This window comes from Crinia signifera, chromosome 7 (assembly GCF_055691185.1).
Source record: "Crinia signifera chromosome 7, ASM5569118v1, whole genome shotgun sequence".
Taxonomy (NCBI): Eukaryota; Metazoa; Chordata; class Amphibia; order Anura; family Myobatrachidae; genus Crinia; species Crinia signifera.
This window is the reverse complement of record NC_139223.1, coordinates 41,589,788-41,608,201: the sequence shown is the minus strand read 5'-3', so window position 1 is coordinate 41,608,201 and position 18,414 is coordinate 41,589,788. Positions and strand designations below refer to the sequence as shown.

At 44.6% G+C, this 18,414-nt stretch overlaps 1 protein-coding gene across 2 annotated transcripts in view; it reads right to left on the bottom strand.

Moving 5' to 3' along the window:
* Positions 1–1,933: 1,933 nt before the first annotated feature.
* Positions 1,934–18,414, bottom strand: part of XPO6 (exportin 6) — a 31,993-nt gene continuing 15,512 nt past the window's right edge. The window contains exons 8-24 of one of the 2 annotated variants that reach the window (XM_083152891.1): positions 16,002–16,128; positions 15,799–15,908; positions 15,607–15,715; positions 13,228–13,320; positions 11,829–11,898; positions 8,668–8,827; positions 8,493–8,585; positions 7,455–7,599; positions 7,221–7,367; positions 6,613–6,799; positions 6,313–6,468; positions 5,478–5,592; positions 4,504–4,675; positions 4,215–4,376; positions 3,867–3,965; positions 3,240–3,470; positions 1,934–2,570 (exon numbers count right to left, since the gene is read on the bottom strand). In XM_083152891.1, the coding sequence (XP_083009017.1) occupies positions 2,469–2,570; positions 3,240–3,470; positions 3,867–3,965; positions 4,215–4,376; positions 4,504–4,675; positions 5,478–5,592; positions 6,313–6,468; positions 6,613–6,799; positions 7,221–7,367; positions 7,455–7,599; positions 8,493–8,585; positions 8,668–8,827; positions 11,829–11,898; positions 13,228–13,320; positions 15,607–15,715; positions 15,799–15,908; positions 16,002–16,128 (2,278 nt within the window). In that variant the 3' untranslated portion in view covers positions 1,934–2,468. The remainder of the gene's footprint in view (positions 2,571–3,239; positions 3,471–3,866; positions 3,966–4,214; positions 4,377–4,503; positions 4,676–5,477; positions 5,593–6,312; positions 6,469–6,612; positions 6,800–7,220; positions 7,368–7,454; positions 7,600–8,492; positions 8,586–8,667; positions 8,828–11,828; positions 11,899–13,227; positions 13,321–15,606; positions 15,716–15,798; positions 15,909–16,001; positions 16,129–18,414) is intronic. The other variant, XM_083152892.1, reaches the window with a different exon arrangement.

Below are 18,414 nucleotides of genomic sequence, written 5' to 3'. Positions count from 1 at the left end.
GTTTATAAAAATTGGCAGTGAAGCCATCTGGGCCAGGGGCTTTATTGGAAGTGAAGACATGGCTGGCTCAACCTCTTGGAGAGTACAGAGGGAATTCAAAAATTCGATATCTTGGGTTGATATAGACCTCAGAGGGAGGTTTTTAAGAAAGTTAGTTCGGTTGGGGAGTGTCAGGGTGATTTTTTAGGTTATATAGGCGTGAATAATAGTCTGCAAATGTGTTGGCTATGCCAAAGGGGTCAACTATCGTGATACCAGAAGTGTTGTAAAATAGCCTGGATACGTTCTTTAGCTCTGTGGCCCCGAAGTTTGCATGCCAGTTTTTGTTATCTAAGGTATAATACCTTTGGTTGAGTCGTTGGATGTTTCAATGTATTTCTGCTATTGCATAGGAGTTAAGATTATCCCTTGCAGTCTTAAGACATTTGTAAATGTCCTTGTTTGAGGGGTTTTGCTTATGTTCTTTTTCTAAGTTGGCAACTTCTGATTTGGCTATATCTATTTTGTTTCTTTAAGTCCCTTTTTAGCTTTGAGGCAATTTGTATGGAAGTGCCTCGGACAACTGCCTTTCAAGAACACCAATGGGTCGGGGGATGAGGTATGTGAAGGGAGATTGGTCTTGAGGTATAAATCAAGGGAATTCTTCAGTGCTTGGGTACTCTCTGGGTTTTGGAGTAAATGAGGGCTAAATCTTCAGGGGCCTGGAGCTCTCTTATAAGAAGAGGTAAGACAAGTAATCAAGAGGGGGGAGTGGAAAATATATTTTAAAATTCAGCTGCTGCTTCCTGCCCTGCCACTGTCCGCCCCTGCACTTAGGTGTCTGCCAGCAGTGCTTCACCGCTGGCACACCTACGGATCGGACCCAACACATCATGGGTGCTAAAATGCACCCACGATGTGCTGCTGATCGGTCCAATACGATAGACTGAACCTACAGCAGGTTTAATCTGTAGTGTTTGACCTGGTGCGCATCGGGTTGGAGGAGATGTCAAACCGATTACGCGGCAGGATCCGTTGGAATCGGGTGGAATGGCCCAAATCTTACTTGTGTATGAGGGCCTTTACACTATTTAACTCTCAAGCCCCGCACGCAAGGAGCGATTGGTCGCTGAGCAATATATCGCTCAGCAACCAAATTGCTCAGTGTCCTGATGGTCGCTGATGAGGAGACACTCTGCCGGGGGAAGCCGCTGGTCACAGCAGCATGTGCTTGCGACCACTTCAGGGCTGGTCTTTGGAGCGCGCACCCGGTGACCGTCACCCTGTATGCACATGTATATATGCACCCGGCGATACTTGCTAGAATCGTCCCGTGTGTACAGCGCTCCAGTCTGCGGCGTCCTGTTTCCTCCATTCCCCTACTCACAATGTGACACTGCCCCTGTTGCATGTAGTCTCACGTGATTGTTTTACTTAGGAGGACAGTATAATTGTTTTCCATACGACTAGTCCTCTTCTTAATATTTAGTGCTGCATTGAACATACAGCTAGATGTTGTTCCACCCTTCTGGAAAAGAATAACTGGGGTCTTAGACTTATTTTCAAACCAGTCTCTCAATGGGCCTTATTCTAGTTCAGTCGTTCTGACAAAACCATGTGTACTGCAGGGGGGCAAATGTAAAATGTGCAGAGAGAATTAGATTTGGGTGAGTTATATTGATTCTGTGCAGGGAAAATATTGACTGCTTTATTTTTACACTGCAATATAGATCTCACTGAAGTAAAACCCCACCCAAATCTAATTCTCCCTGCACATGTTACACCTGCCCCACCTGCAGTGCACATGGTTTTGTCCATCTAAGAAGGAATTTGTCAGAAAGAGTGAACTAGAATAACCCCCAATGTCACATTCGATTTAGCAAATGTCCCTGTGACAAAAAACCCAACCCAATTCCATATTTAAAAAAAATAAAATAAAAAAGGACCCCTCAGATATAAACAAGGCATTGGTTTTATTCGCGAGAAGCGATTTTGCGATTTCACAATGGAATGATAACAAAAACAAAAAAAAACAATAATATATTTATATATAAAACATTACATCATAAATGGTGTGCCCCCAAAGTGACTGGGGCAGGTAATTGGACTATACAGTCTTTTAAAATCCAGACATCAATGTCCATAACGGGCGTCGGCAACCCACATTCTCCGATATCAGGGAATGATATTGAAGGTTTGTGGAATTTAAGATATTATAGTTAAAAAGACGAGGAGTTTATTTCCCTAACCCCTGAGTCTAAAGAGGGATTTTATAAACAACCCTTTAAAACAAAGGGATTCAATGGAGAGACCAGGAGAGGCACGGAGATCTCTCAGAGAAAGTGCGAAGAATCGTCCAAAAGTTCTTAAAAAAAACAAACAGAAAATAAAAAACCCAAGATGAGTGGCGTAGCCGGGGGTTTCACATCTGTAGCGGGTAAGTTAAGACTATTGATGCAGAGAGAGGTGTCAGCGGGGAGTTGGGTCTGTCACAGTTTCACAGTTCCTGGGGGGAGGCTGTCATTGCAGAGCCTGTAGTATCGGAGGTCATTGACCAAGCGATGCACACACTGGGTAAATGAAGGCAGGTCCTGTGGGGGGAAATAAAAAAAAAGACGATTGAGTTTGCAAAAGTCTTTCTTATAAAGTTATATAGGTCGTCAATGCAATGGTGCATAACTGTTGTCATTAGCTCTGTATTTCTTTGCAAGACAGGAAGACAGTGTGGCTTTTGTTAATGTAGAACATCAGCCACTCACAAGAGATGGCAGCCATTTTACTGGTTTATCTAATATGGTCTCTCTCTAGGAACAGCGCAATGCTCCATGAGGTAAATTTACTTAAGATGGGAGCAACCCATCAGATGCGATCATCTTCTAGAGCAGTGGTTCTCAACCTCGGTCCTCAGGACCCCCAACAGTGCATGTTTTCCAGATAACCCGGCAGGTGCACAGATGCACTCATTACTCAATGGCACATTTTAAAAGATCCACAGGTGGGACTAATTACTTCACTTGTGATTCTGTGTGGAGACATGGAAACCGTGAACTGTTGGGGGGGTCCTGAGGACAGAGGTTGAGCATCACTAAAGGGTGCTAAATAAATAAGTAGAATCTGATTTGTTGCTATGGGCAACATCCCATCATGTGTGCACTGATGACTCAAATACTAGTTAATCACACAATATGGCTGCCTCAAAGAAACCCCAAAAGACAAACCGCTTTATTTAAAACGTACAGAAGGTGACAAGCCAGTCTTACCCGTTCCATCTTAAAGTTTCGGGCAAGGACATTCTTCTGGCCGCTGTCCACACCCTGGCAGCCACCTAGGAACTCCGGCAAGAAGGCAGAGAAGAAACTATTGAAGTCCACAGACGCCATGTTGTAGACCGCAATACCGATTTCCTCCTGAAGGAGGTCGTGGGACTTGTGAATTAGGACCTGAAGTAAAACACTGACAAACTGGGGGAGCATCACGTCTCGGAACAGCTTCTAGAAGAGATGTAGAGGAGACAAGCGGTTAAAAGGACAGGACTCCACAAGCTTAGAGACTGGAACAAGGGGGCAGCAGTAATAAGCTTGGTGAAGTGATAAAGTGGAAGGTGAAAACGCACCAGCCAATCAGCTCCTATCATTTTTACAAAATCCAGCCAATAGCTTGACAGTTAGGAGGTGATTGGCTTGCGTGATATCACCTTGCCTCAGGAGGAGGTATCACACCACATCAGAAGGTCATGACAGTGACTAATTGGACGATGGCCATAGCAATACTTGCTGGAGACTCCAATTTAACGGTCAGTGCTGGTTTCTTTTAGTCCTAACCAAGTCTGTCACAAGATCCATAGATACTAAGTGGGTATGAGATGTAAAACTTCTGTAAGGTCTCACCTTATGGTACAACTTGTGTTTGCTGTTGAGGGTCTCCAAGTAGCTGAGATTTTGTTTGAAAAGGTGGATATCAGGCTGCAGGAACGACTGACCAAAGGCCTGCAAATAAAAGGATGGGACATTTGGAACAATGAGATATTCCCCTATAGATTGCCATGACAACAGCCCTGATCATTACAGTCAGGCTCCTGGCACTAAGGGCCATGTACAATGTAGCGAGGAGGGCAGTCAGCCAGTCTCACCCCACCTCCATTCAACAAGCATCACCCATCTTGCTGGCATCAGCCTTGGGGCTTTACACAGCCTATATCTCTGCCTCTCTGTGAGAGGTTGAGGTCCTGTACCCACCTGCATGACCCCAATGAACTGTGCCTGGTTCTCCATAGGTTCATCCGCACCATCCCGGTGTACATTGGCCAGAACCGAAGAGCGGTAGAAATACCTCCAGTTGTGATGGAGAAGTTGGAAAAGCAGCTCAAACAGCTCGGATTTCACATCCGGGGATGGGCGCTGCAGGAGGATCCAGGAGAGGAGAACGTGTTTAGAGCCATATAAAAGGAGCCAAAAGGGGTACCAATAGGAAGAGAGGAGGGGTACAGGGCACGTAAACCAGCAATAGTGACTATCCATCTCTTACCTCTGCAATGATGGGGTACAGCTGCTCCATGCAGAGGGACAGAATACTGGGCAGGAAAGGTTTAAAAGCCTGACCCGGTTCCTGCACTACCACCTGCAGGATCTTCAGGAACCTCTCAACCACGTGGCAGCCGGCACTGCCCTCCTGCAGTATACTCTCTGCCAGCTGCTCCCTGCAAGAGGACCAACAGAATACAATCAGTATTAAATATTAATCCGTGATCATCTCCCCAAAGATCACTCATTTGGACCAGCACCATGGACTAACCACCAGCTGGTCCATAGCAGGCCTCTGTTTCCAAACTTCTCTATGAACAAAGTGCACAAGTATTAGCAGCTTACAATGAAGACTATTAAATACACAATAAAATATATATTAACAGTACACATAAAAAATTACATTACAGCCCGCAGTTTCTAACACACAAATAATGACAATATTGAATGTACGCCCCCCCCCCCCCCTCCCCTCCCTATGTATTCTACATCATTTAATACACCTGTTTTTTTGAGACGCTGCTGTGACCATTAAGTCATGTGATCACTCAGAACCAATGTGCTGGAAGCTGGCAGGATGAGGCGGTCACATGATGTTTCTCAGGAGCACAGTGAGCATGCTCAAACAAAGCACGGGAAGCTTATGAATAATGCTAACTGAGGAAAAAGGTTGTGAACCTTATGCTGGAATACTAACAAAACTATAGAGCTATAGGTGAACATTTCGTTTTTAAGTTGTCTGCATAGCTGCGTAATGTGCAGCAAACATCTATTTGGGCAGGGAGTTAGGGAGGGAATCAATCCTTGATCATATTTTGCACCAGCAAAATAAAATATGCTGGACCTCTTTTACAAGCAGCTAGGACGTGCCATCTAGAGGTCATTCACCTACAGCCTGATCAGCAGGAACGAACAGCACAGGTAGAAGTCCCACGCTCAGTCAGCCGGCGGTTATACTAGTACAATAGCCACTGTTACCTGGTAAACATGTTGAGGAAGGTCTGAATAATCTGCTCTGTAAACGGTACTCCCATCTGTACCCGGAGTCCTTGGAACAAGGCCAAGAAAAAGCTGAGCATTTCTTCCGTCACATCTGCAGAGAAAAAAGGTGATCAGGAGCTTCCGTACACCAGAAGGAAGTAGGGTCTACCTGGGAGACCAAGTCTACTAATCAGCACACCATTAACCTCCAGCAGAGTAGTTGGAGCAGAACCACAAGTCTCAGCATGTCCTGGCAGCATGAATTTCAGCTCACACGTTCACGGCTTCCAATAAATATTTTGCTTACGTCTACGCTATGCAGCAAAATGAAGCCAGAAGGATTCTCCTCTAGAAAGTGGTTAAAATTTCCAAACAATAATAAAAAAAAAAAAAAATTCATGTGTGTCCATAAATAAGGCTCAGTGCATGGATGTAGCTGTATGTTACACTTAAAATCTCAGCCTAGGTGTTAATTTATACATGGGGCTCGTCCATAGTAAAGCCGCCTGTTGTGGCATCAAAACGCCTCTTTTTGAGGAAATTATATATATTCCCTTATATGCTTCACACAGCAGTTGACACAGAAAACAAGGCACTGCACAGGGTCTCTCAAAAGTATATTTTTCCAACGTACTTTACATAGGTAGCCTCTTCTAGACAAATGCATTGTTTTGTGTAATGCAGAAATAAACCGCTTTGCACGCACACACACACGCACACACACACACACACACACACACACACACAGGCTGGCAATACTGTCTTGACAAAGAAGCGGTTACGGAACAGTCTCAGAACCGGTGTTTAAGTTACGGAAAGAGCGTCTACTTACCGGACTGGTGGATATAGGCTGGGAAAAGGGTGAGGGAGAGCTGTGCCGCCTCCTGCATGGACTGGTAACAGATCTGTCGAGGCTTGGTGCCCTCACCAGAGATATTCTCTACAATGTCCCGCAGCACTCCCAGCGTCTGGCAGATCACACGCTTGGCTGGAAGAGAAAGGTACATAGTGTGTGAGTGGGGGGGGAAACAGGTCATTACACAATTACAACATAGGAAAATGTAGATGATCCGTGCTAACGGGGACAAATAGTGTTACACGTGAAATATAGGACAAGGATGAAGCTACTTACTGGCCTCCAGTTGGCCTTTCCTCTGAGGAGGGCCGCTGCCCTTCAGCTGGCGGTAGTCTCTGGTCAGAGCGCTCAGGAGGGTGGTGTGGTGACTAGAGCGCTCTCCCCACTGCTGTTCACCCTCAGGGACATTTGGCCACGGGAGAAGCAGAACATTAGATAGAGCGCGACACAGCAACACCTGAGCCTGCATAGGGGAGAACAGATACGGAATCACAGCCATGTAAGCAGTGGTAGTTGGATTGAGACACAGCAGCTGACAGGAGGCAGCCATGCTGGTTTTATAACACCTGTGCTGCATCCAGTATATGGAAGAGGGGGCAAGTGGGAATATTAATCCTGATGCGTAGGTCAGCTGACGTACTACTAGCGGTTCCTGCGGTGGTATTGACAAACCTTCACCCTCTCTCTCCACCTAGTGCTTAGGCCTAACCACCCCTTCCACAGCCACACCCTAACAATCTCCCTAGTGACTAACACCTTACCCTCCAGTAGTAATCCTCCTGTTTTTGCAGAATGTCAACATTTAAAAAAGGTAGATATTCAAATGTCGACATCCTAATTGCCGACATTGTGGTGTAGATATTATGTAGTAAAACAACCCCCACCTCTTCTGGTAGTCTCTGCGCAGAGCTGTCCGTTACACGGCTGAAGACCTTCTGGACAGCAGGAATGTTAATGAGAAACACGGGCCGCACCGTTGTTGCCACAGAAACCAGTAGATGGCATGCAGAAAGCAGCAGCTTCTCTTGTACCTGAAGAAGCGGGAAAGGAGATGGTGAGATGGCATCACGTAAACATCTGAGGGGCATGTAACCCAATCCGCTTCCACATTGCCTCACCTTAGTGCTGATGAGCGAGGGAAGAGCCTCCATTGCCGTGGAGATGAGAGAGATAAACTGCTCAGGGTTCTGACGCTGAACTTCACTGTAGTAGCGAGCCAGCCAATGGGAGTAAGCTTGTAACGCGGCAAGCGACTGGGCGTGGCTGCAGGAGGAAAGCAACAGAGATTATATATACTGTACATATAGCTTGGAAATCACGTAAAACAAATCAAGTGCTGTGTATACTGAAATATGAATTATTTGTAGGACCAGCTAATAAAAGAAGCAGCAGGCTCCCTGGTGTCTGTGTGGACAAACCTAAAAATATAGGGTATGCAACCAAACTGCGACTAGAAATTAGTAGATGGGATCTGCGCTAATTCAGACTGGCGCAGTTTGAGTTAGTTTTATACCAGCAGAGCTGACTCACAACTACCCTTTACAACAAAGCAACGGATGGCAATTCAATTTATTGTTATTGGCCTCTGGGGTTCCCCAAGAAAGGGCTGCACTTTTCACAATTTCTAAGGGTAAGTAGCATCTGCTCAGATCCAATAAAAGAGCATATGCAGCTACTGTAGATAATTTTTACGACATGGGTAATAATAATACGAATAATTCGGATCTAATTATAGCAAGGAAGGTGGCCATGGAAATTCTTAAAAGAACGAAGGCCCCTTTCATCCAATTTCGACCAACTGGACCAAGAACTTGAATGTAAAGTGTCAATCAGACGAGTTCTGCCTCCAATTCCAATCCGCCGCTCCACGAGCATCGGATCGGATCCATCGTATGCAAAAGGGCCGCATACAATGTATCGTATGTTCGATTTCTACTATATAGGTTTCTTTTATATTTCCACTATACGTGAACGCACATTGGGATGGAAATCTGCTAAAAGCATTCGTCCTGCATTTGATTCTGATTAGATTTTGCTTCCATAAGCATCTGTCACCGTGTGTCCCCTCTAATAGCCTTTAGTTACATAGTATGTGTGCCGATGCTCAATGTGCAATTAGAAATGTAAAAGACAGAGCCAATATCAGAGACACTCACACGTCCGCAAGGTCTGGCTTTAATACAGATGGCACGGCAGTCTCCATATTGTACAGCTTCATTTCAGAGCCATAGAACGTGACTTTGACCAACCTTGAGAAGGGGGTAGAGACAATGGTTACAAATCTCAATCCAGTCAGTATAGGTGGTGACGTGAATCGGTGTTTGCCGTTACCTTTCCACTACGGTTAGGGCATCACTGAAACGGGCTTCAAATACATCTCCAATGAAATACTCGGCGAGTCTGCCCACAGCTTGGAGTAGAGAGCTGAGGTCCCGCAGAGAGCAGTGTAACCGCCGGCAATCGTTCTCCCCCGTCACATTGAGGCGCTGGTCTGTGGGGAGAGAAGTTATCATTGGGGCGCTAAACGTATGTGTTGTTTTGTCAAGATGCAGCAAAATGTAGTGGGGAGTAAATCCCATGTTTGAACAAAGAAAGGGGGGGGGGGTGTTTGCTGTGCTAAAAGAACAGTGTATTCCAAGAAATAATTTAATACAACACAATATAAAATAATTGTATAAAACTATACAATGATAATAAATGATATCATAAAATGATGTGGGTGTATATGGGCCCTCGATGTGGTCACCCTTGATCCACTGTGACAAGGACAATTGTCCGTTCCTAGGATTGTCCCTCTTGTGGACGGAATGTAAATGACTGCCCTTGAGAAATTGGGGTACTTTGGAAGGGATGCGGTCATCTATTAGAATGAACTTAGGTCTACAGTCATTAGGTCGACCCCACTAGGTCGACTGGCAGAAATGGTCGACTTGACTTAAGGTCGACATGGGCCAAGGTCGACATGACTTAAGGTCGAATTTGCATAAAGGTCGACATGAGGAAGGTCGACTGGTCATAAGGTCGACATGGGGTTTTTCACAGTTTTTTGAGCCGACAGGCGGGATTTCATGCCCTACCATCCACTAGGGCGTAGAGGAGGTTATTAAAGCTGTGGCGAGCCACCGTGCCCGAAGCATTGCGAGCGAAGCGAGGGTCCGATTCTCATTGCCAACTGTGTCGACATTCGGATAAAAAAAACAGTGAAAAACCTTCCTCATGTCGACCTTTATGCAAATTCGACCTTAAGTCATGTCGACCTTGGCCCATGTCGACCTTAAGTCAGGTCGACCTTCCTGCCAGTCGACCTAGTGGGGTCGACCTAATGACTGTAGACCTAAGTTCATTCTGACAGATGTACAGATTCCCTATGGAAATGTCCGTTCCTTGTAGGTAACATCTCAGCCAGTCAAGGTAGAACGTCTTGTGGGGTCAATTGGGACTAAAAAAGTCCTGCATGGATCCAATTTGAGAAAGACAAATGGTTCTACACAACAGCCAAACACTGACGCTTTTCACTGATCCTTCAGCTTTGTCAAGGTCACCTGGTCACACATTAAAGGAAATAACAAGACTGAACCAGTCCCTCATTCTCAAATTGGATCTATGCAGGACTTTTTTGACCCAACTGACCCCACAAGACGTTCTACCTTGACTGGCGAACACTTCACCTGGGAGGAACGCCACCTCTCTAAAGCCAGATATTTCCAAGTTACCCCAATTTCTCAAGGCCAGTCATTTACATTCCATCCACAAGAGGGACATTCATAGGAACGGACACTTGTCCTCATCACAGGTGATCAAGGGTCCATATACACCCACATCATTGTTCTTTATCATTTATGATCGCTGTGGGGACAGACATAAAATCTGCACACTCTGATTACCATGGTGTGCGGCACTCACACAAGTCATATCTTGGCCCGGTGCCTGCAAAACCCAGCAGGGAAAAACTAGCAGCAGCGGCACTCGTAGTTCAAATAAAGACACAGCACAAGCTTCCTTTAGCAGATCAACGTTTCAATGAAAAAGATTTTCATCAGGAAGTACTTCCTGATGAAAATCTATATCCTTGAAACATTGATATGCTAAAAGAAGCTTGAGCTGTGTCTTTATTTGCGCTACGAGTGATGCATCATACTATTATATAAAAAAGAGGCAGCATTTACTAGTTCACCAGAAGCATAAATCGCATCTGTGACCAGACCGTAATGGATAATAAATGGTGGAAAAAAAATATTGCATTTATTAGGCAATATCTCTTCTATATATTTATGCTCTGACATGGGGAACTTCTCAAAAACCATATTTCTAATAGACGGTAGATAAGTAAACTGCACCTTTATTAAAACCAAACCAGTGCTGGAAGAGGGGCGGCATATGGCAGTTTCGTTTTTGTCCATTTATAGAATGTACCAGTGCTAGGATTGAATATGCGATCCCAGTGCTGAACAGCAGCAGCATTGTTTGGTGACAGCAACGCGCTGGGATGGGAGTCAGGATGGGCGCATCTGGTCCCCCCTGCTGTGCAGTATGAAGTCACCGCCAAACTTGGGGGATAGAGTCTGGATCAGGCGCCGCAGTCACGGGGTATGGAAGCTGCAGCGGTCACTAGACCCAGAAAGTGAGGGAGGAAGCTGCGGCGGAAGTGAGGAGTCTGTGGGCCTGGCCTGCAGGGAGGCCAGACGCCGCCGCGCTCGCCACCAGCAGCAGCCCTCCAGTCCATAGAATAGCCTCAGCGGCTACAGAGAACTTCATGCATCTGCTGGATCCATCAGCAGCTGCGCTCACCACATGGCCAGATCAACACTACAGTTTAGAGTGTCAGCCTAGTTGACGAGGAACTGCTTTCACAGTGCAGGTGAGCTGCTGCTGTATGGGGCGGGGGATGTCAGGTAAGATGCTATGCCACCCGGTGTCGGGGGGGGGGGGGGTTTGTAAAGTGAGGGTTGGGGGTTAAAATTTCTATACGCCCACTTCTAAATTTCTACTATGAGCACTGAAACAAACCTTTGAAGGCAATGTAGGTTTCAAAAGTTTGGCCCAAAAAAAACCCAAACATTTATATCAGCCCCAGCGTATGGGCACCTTAAACCAGAAAATGAACAGGTGCTGCAGAACAGCGCCCCCTTGCCTTGCAGTGCCCTGTGTGATGGCTCATGTTGCAGAACCCTGACCAGAAAACATCCCATACAAGATTATTCTGCCACATCATCCCACATGGAAGAATCACCATCTATGCCCACCAATACCATCAAACAGCAGCAAAATAAAAAATAAAAAAAGACGCCCCAGTCAGTCAAAATACCGCATAAATCACGTCACACTAAATATTCTCACCATGTGCAAAGAATCTTGGATTTGAGCATTCTGCCACAGTACTCCTAGGTAGCAATACTAGCCACTGTGCCAGCCAGAGATTGTTCTCTACACTGCCCAATAAAATAATGACGTGTAACAAGCCGTGTGGTTAACTATGTGTCGGTAATACATACCTGACCCTGTGTTCACTATACACCGTTGCAACCCATGGTAGACCTCTAGGTTCTCCTGCAGGGCAGCAAACTGCGGGAATGGAAGAAGAACAATATAAATAGTAGCATCAAACACCAGGTTAGGGGGGGGGGGGGGTGTGTGTGTGTGTGTATATATATGTATATATATATATATATATATATATATATATATATATATATATATATATATATATATATATAAAAATAATAAAAGCAGTTTTTTTTTTTCTCTTTACTTCGCAACTGGGCAGCCATTTAAATGTGCTCACCCAGGTGAAAGGTCAGTCACCGGTTATCCCTGCAGCAAAAAGGTGCACACAGCCAGATACGCAGATATATCTGTAGAGATCCTGCCCACCGGCTGTGCTGCAGGGCCAACGCGATGGCGTCATTCAGAGAAATATCAGGGTAGGCACCTACCAGACTTGCAATAATCTTTGAGTACCTAAAACTGGGTATTTAAGAAAATAAATTTGGGTCCCCTATGCAGGGACTGGATGACAGACATTACTAATTGAGAGAATGACAGTCTTACACGTACAATAGAGGAAGGAGACGAGTCAGCGCTGCCAACTTCCCAACACTGGATCAGAATCAAAAGCTTTTTATATTTTTAGGCTTTCACTATGGATTTCCTATTCCTCTTCCTATAAATGGCTGTGGAGGACACGCTGTGACTTACAGGAACACACAGCAACTGTGCACAGACATGGCCCAATGTCAAATTGGTCTAGAGCGGCGTATAGACAAACTGAAGACAGTTAAATGATTCCAAGTCTGAAAGAGAGGAGGCCCAACTCCCCTATCTCTCGCTCGCACATACACACACACACACACACACACACACACACACACACACACACACACACACAGGAAATTGGGTCCTGTTTCAAACCTGTTGGCTAGACTGCGTATGTTTGCAGTCTACCGAACAGGTAAATGCCGCCTGACCGAATGCCTGCCACACAAATGACCGCATTTGCATGTGTGCAGATGTGTAAGCGTACATATCCCCCTTGCATGAGGCTGGAGAAATCATTCGATGGTTGCTTACCATCGAATGATTTGCGCAGCCTTCGGTCTGAAGAGTCAATACTTCCTTTTCAGATGTCCGCTGATCACAAAAGGAATGCCCAGCATTTTCATGGGGACGCTCCTAAAACACTGGCCCCGCCCTCCCCTGACATGGCGTTCGCAGAGGGTGTTGCTTCTGCACAGACCCACCCCCACATCAGAAACTGTTCCGAATTCGGCCCCATCTGAATGGGTCTGAATCAGACCCTTGGTCTATATCAGCCACATGCTACAATTTGTGGCCAAACGGGTGTAAATGGCAACTTAACATGAGTCTGAATGGAGGAAAGAATCAGGCGATTACCAGGGTAGTGAAGGCATGGGTGGGGAGCAGCTCCATGATTTTGGCCACCACTTCCAAGCTATGGCGTAAGTATCTCTGCCACTCAGTCTGCTGCTGTGGAACAAGAACACACACAGAGGTCAGTATGGAATCTCTTGGACGCACAGCCTTACAGTACACACCCCGATGTCTAATACGCAAGACTAGGGTCAGCACATAGACACAAGTGATCCTAACCGAACATTTCCACAGACAGCAAGTCCAGTATAGACCAAAGTAAGTCTCCCAGTGCCATCTGCACAATTCCTGCTTACGGGGGTGGATAATAATGGGGTCGACCAAAAAAAAAAAAGGGGGGATGTCAACACTGGACAAAGGCCCCTTTTTGGACATCCATGACCACACCTGAGTATATGCACCCATTAGTATACCACTTCGCTCGCCATGCTTCGGCCAGGTGCCTCACGCGACACACTTTAACGTTCCCAATCAGAGGCCCCTTGCATGGTAAACAAAAAAAGGGGTAAATAAACAGACCCTCTCTCCCCTAATTAATCCTTTTAAAATAAACCATCTCTATATACCAGCACAACCCCTATAGAATCGTTAATATTGGAACACTTACCCTTATGATAATTATAGAAAATATATATAAAAAATAAATAAAAAATAAAAAATCAATAAAAAATAAAATATCAGAACCCCAATCTATTACACTAGGCATTATCTCTACTTATCCGCTTATTTATGCGGTTATATATGTGTCTATTTGGTTTAAATTCACTGTTCAGATTTTCAGATGTTCCGATTTGTGAAACAATGCTACTATCTGCCAAGAAAACCGAACCATAAACATTATTTAAAGTCCTATATCTATCTGCTAAATTGATATAAGCATATATACATATATAACTGTGGTCTCTAGATATAAATGATTTGTACACAATTTTTCTCTGCTATTAGTTATCCATTGTCTTCTCAGAAACTTTCATTAGTACTTCTGGCTATATATATCCCCTATCTCTCTCTCTCCAATATCCATATTCTCCACCTACTCTTTTCAAAAGATATCTTTATGCCCAACATCAGAACGGCTGATATCCATACATATATATATAGATAAACCTATGCCTGCCCTCTTCCAAAATGGCCACCGGTTCTCCGATATCCATATATGCATAAATATGCTTAACAACAGTCTGTCTCTAAAGAAAAAAACTATTCTCCAACTACCGCAGCATGCCTACCTCCATACAATATTATATATAACAAAAGGAGGGACAAGAGCGATGCTGCGGACGTTGCACCGAGCTCCGGCTGAAGGAGACGCTTGCGTCTCATCGCTATGGCAACCGGAGGTGCCGTGCGTTCCATTAGACGGAAACACGTCACTTCCGGACATCCGGAAGCGCATCAAACACTGTTTGTCTTATATTCCCTATTTTTATCTATTTAGAACACTCGTTTTTAATTGTAAATAACCATTCTATGTACTCCTGTCCTCTGCTCATGCATCCACTTTATTATATATGTGTTTTTAATAAGTGATTTATTTAATTGTTTAATCAGTTGCCAATGAACCCTCCCACTAACCATACTAGTGAGGGTATAAAAACCCCAGCATGGCTCAACTACAGTCACACCTTGAAAAAGCTCCCAAGAGGAGCGAAACGCGTTGGTGAAACCATTTGGGGCTGACTGACCTATTCAATTGGACCTACTAATTTTCTGCTGAGTGCCTGTTTAAAATCTCTGCAAAACCTCTTTTCTGCTGGACCATCATTACTGGGATCTCCGCCCATTTAGAGGCACCCCACAACATTTACTGGGCCAAAAAAACTACAGGGGGTTCTGCATCCTCCATCAAGATTGCCCGTGGGGTTACCCATACCCATCCATACAGCCATATATTTATGAGGAGAAATACCGATTCAGCTATATGTCAATGAGGAGAGATACAATCGAAACAGGACTTCATCACTAACCGGCCGGTTCATTTAATACGGTACCGTATGGACTATTATATCAGTCCTTTTACACCCCCTGGTTTTTCAGATTTCTATCTTGCTATAAAATTTTTATTTTTTTTTAGCCATTTTACTGGGTTCATTACAAGATAACTAATTCTTATCGTCCTATTTAATTGTGTTTTAATCCTTGTTTTATCTGTCATTATTAAATATTTTTCACATGTTGATTGGCAACATAGTTTAATCTTATTCAACTTCATTCACATACTTAGCGCAGTCACCCTTTTCTTTTTCTGTATACCCTTGCATGGTAAAGTATGAAAATGTAAAAAAATAATGAAAAAAAAAAAAATAATGAAAAAACTCATGTAGACCTTTTGCCAGTGTTGACCATAGCTACGTCAACCTATAATCTGAAACCCCGGCTTACATCATCGTCCAGTGTCTCGTCATCCAACTCCTCCAGCTGTGTCTGGTTGTAGCGGAATTGGATTCGGTTCAGCACCTCCGAGAGCAGCAGCACCAAGGCGTCTTCGTACCTGCCGACAAAGCATGGTATATAGATGGATCCCAGGATTTGAATATACTCACACCCTAACAGACTGGACTCAGGTGCCCTCACCTGCTCATGATGGCCTCTCTGTCTTCTAACCGGTTCTTTATCTTGTTGGTCAGATAGTCTAGAAAGAGCCCCCAGATATCTAGACACGAGAGGTAACCTTCATGTGTTGGCTGCGGAGACATATACAACCATCAGGTGTGCAGCAGAAGAAAGACGGACAGTCGGTCAGTTTGGGAAATGAAGGATCTACGAGTCAGAAGTACCTGGTGAAAAGTGTATTTGAAGAGAAGTGCCAGGAACTCAACCACAGGGAACTGGGCGTTACACTCGATCCTTCTCAGGTGGACACTAACAAAGAGCCGCAGGAAGTCCGTGAACTTTTCCACGTAACTGTAACCAATACAGATCAGACATCAATAGCAGAAGACAATTTACTTCTAGAGAGAAAATAAAAACCTCCTAGGCCAGTGGTTCCCAAACTGCACCCTCAGCATGGTGGTTCAGGATCAATTCAAAATTATTTATGGTCAATGTAATAGAAAAAGTCAGTGCTGATGGCTGACAATTAGAAGATGTGTGTACAAACAGATGCAAATCAAGCCCCTAACCATATAACAGGTTATCCTATCCAACCATAGGTCATCCGTAGGTGCACTCTCTCAGCCCAAAGGTGCTATTTCATACGGGTGCCAGACGAGGTCCTGACAGGCTGTTACCCGACGTCAGGATCCGGACTGTCAAAAACACATACAGCCGGGTTCCCAACGGCCGTCAGCTATTTACCCTCGTGGGGGTCAACAACCCCCATAGAGGGAGAATAGAATAGGTAGCTCGCATAGTAAGCCAGTGTGCCCGCAGCGTGGCGAGCCTGCAAGGGGCTTAGTTGCGCTCACCATGCTGTCTGGGTCTGGCCAGTCGGGATCCCGACTGTCGGACCCCTGTACCACACCCTTTCATACTGGTCCTGCCTCTCAGACATTTAATCTCAAAACAATGGGAATCTATATACAGTTTGTATACAGACTTCACCAAAAGGTATTTAATTAAATAAAAAACTAAACACACACACACACACACACACGGATGACTGTTTGTATACCATTTCATTCAAGTTCAGGGGGAGAGGGAGACATTTAGTTTTAATTGCTCAGATTTTCTCAGTAGTTATCCTATGCAGAATGAAATTGTGTTTTGCTTAGCCTCCCCTGAATTAGCAATACTTATGTTAAGCCCCGTACACATGGTAGGGGGGGGGGGACGACACAGCTCTTTTGCTGAGCAAAGGGCTTAAGTGCGATTGCTCAGTGCACATCGCAGTGCACACCGTGATGTGTGCTGAGCTTTGCCTAATGATTAAAGTCAAAGTCTCGTGATCAAGCAGGAAAGCCATTGCCTGGGGCTATACACAAGGAGCGATCAGTGCTCCAGTAGACATGGGGCTGAAATCCCCCCTGTGTGGATGCCCCTTTGGGGGTTAGTATTTCAAATTAATCAGCTCCTGACAGTTTTTAAGCACAGCACACAGCCTGTAGCATGACAGTTGTGAGCAGATTGGCTGTAACCTTATCTCTGTCCACTTTATCACTCTCCAAGGCTTAGAACATCTGCCCCATAACAGGCCAGGCAGTTCTACAGGCTATTTGAAATATAATATATCCATTTTGTTTAGTTCTTCTATTTTTCTGGGGGGGTTTTGGCCGCAATAACTATTCCTGCAGCAGATTTGTTATTCTGCCAAAAACAGTTTTATCTCAGTGACTTGGGTATTACCACTGCTGTATTGATGAAAGCTTTCCTTGTGTCACAGGTGGCGCTGCACATTTGTCCTTTTAGCTGCACAGCCCATGAGACTAAGACCTGACTGCAAAACACATTTTTTAGCAAATAGAAAAAACTATGTGCACTGCAGCTGGGGCCGATGTAACATGAGTAGTTAGATTTAGGAGAGTGGTTTTGTTTCTGTTCAGGGTAAAAAGGCCAATTTTATCTTATCTGTAAAATATTTTTTTTCCCCTGGAAACCATGGTGGATACTGGAACCATGGGTATGGTGGGGAACTGGAGGATCTGGGCACCAAGGAGTTAAAGTCTGAAGAAGTCCAGTCCATGGCCCCTCCTTCCCTATACCCCCCTGTCCTCAGAGACAAAGATCTGGTTTGTTTTTACATAGCACTATAGAGTTCTTCGTGTTTTTTTTCCCCATACCGCAGTCTAGGTGTTTGATAGTATTTGAGGTTTGCTGTCTGACCACTTTTTCCATTTTGTTGATGTATATGAAATGTTGTATAACATGACACCTTGGGGTTAATTTTAATGAAAACTTACATCATCCCAAAATACATTCATTTTATTGACTGATGACACCTTTGAACACATTGAGTTCAATGAATTACCCACTAAGACCTGCTCTGACCTTTATTTTAGAATACTTAAACAGAGGAAGCGTAAGGCTGACCTCTTACTCCATGGTCAATTTTTAAGTGATTTCCATAGAAATAAGAAAATACAAAGAGGATTCAGAGCCCAGAACATTCCCACCTTGGGCAGGACCAACCCCTGTTCTGCACTAGGTGATGCGGTGTTCTGAATAATTGATCAGCTAACCTGATCCCCTCAAAAGGAGTATTGAACTCAAAAGTCCAGAAAGACTGAAAATTTCAAAGCATTACAGCTTAAG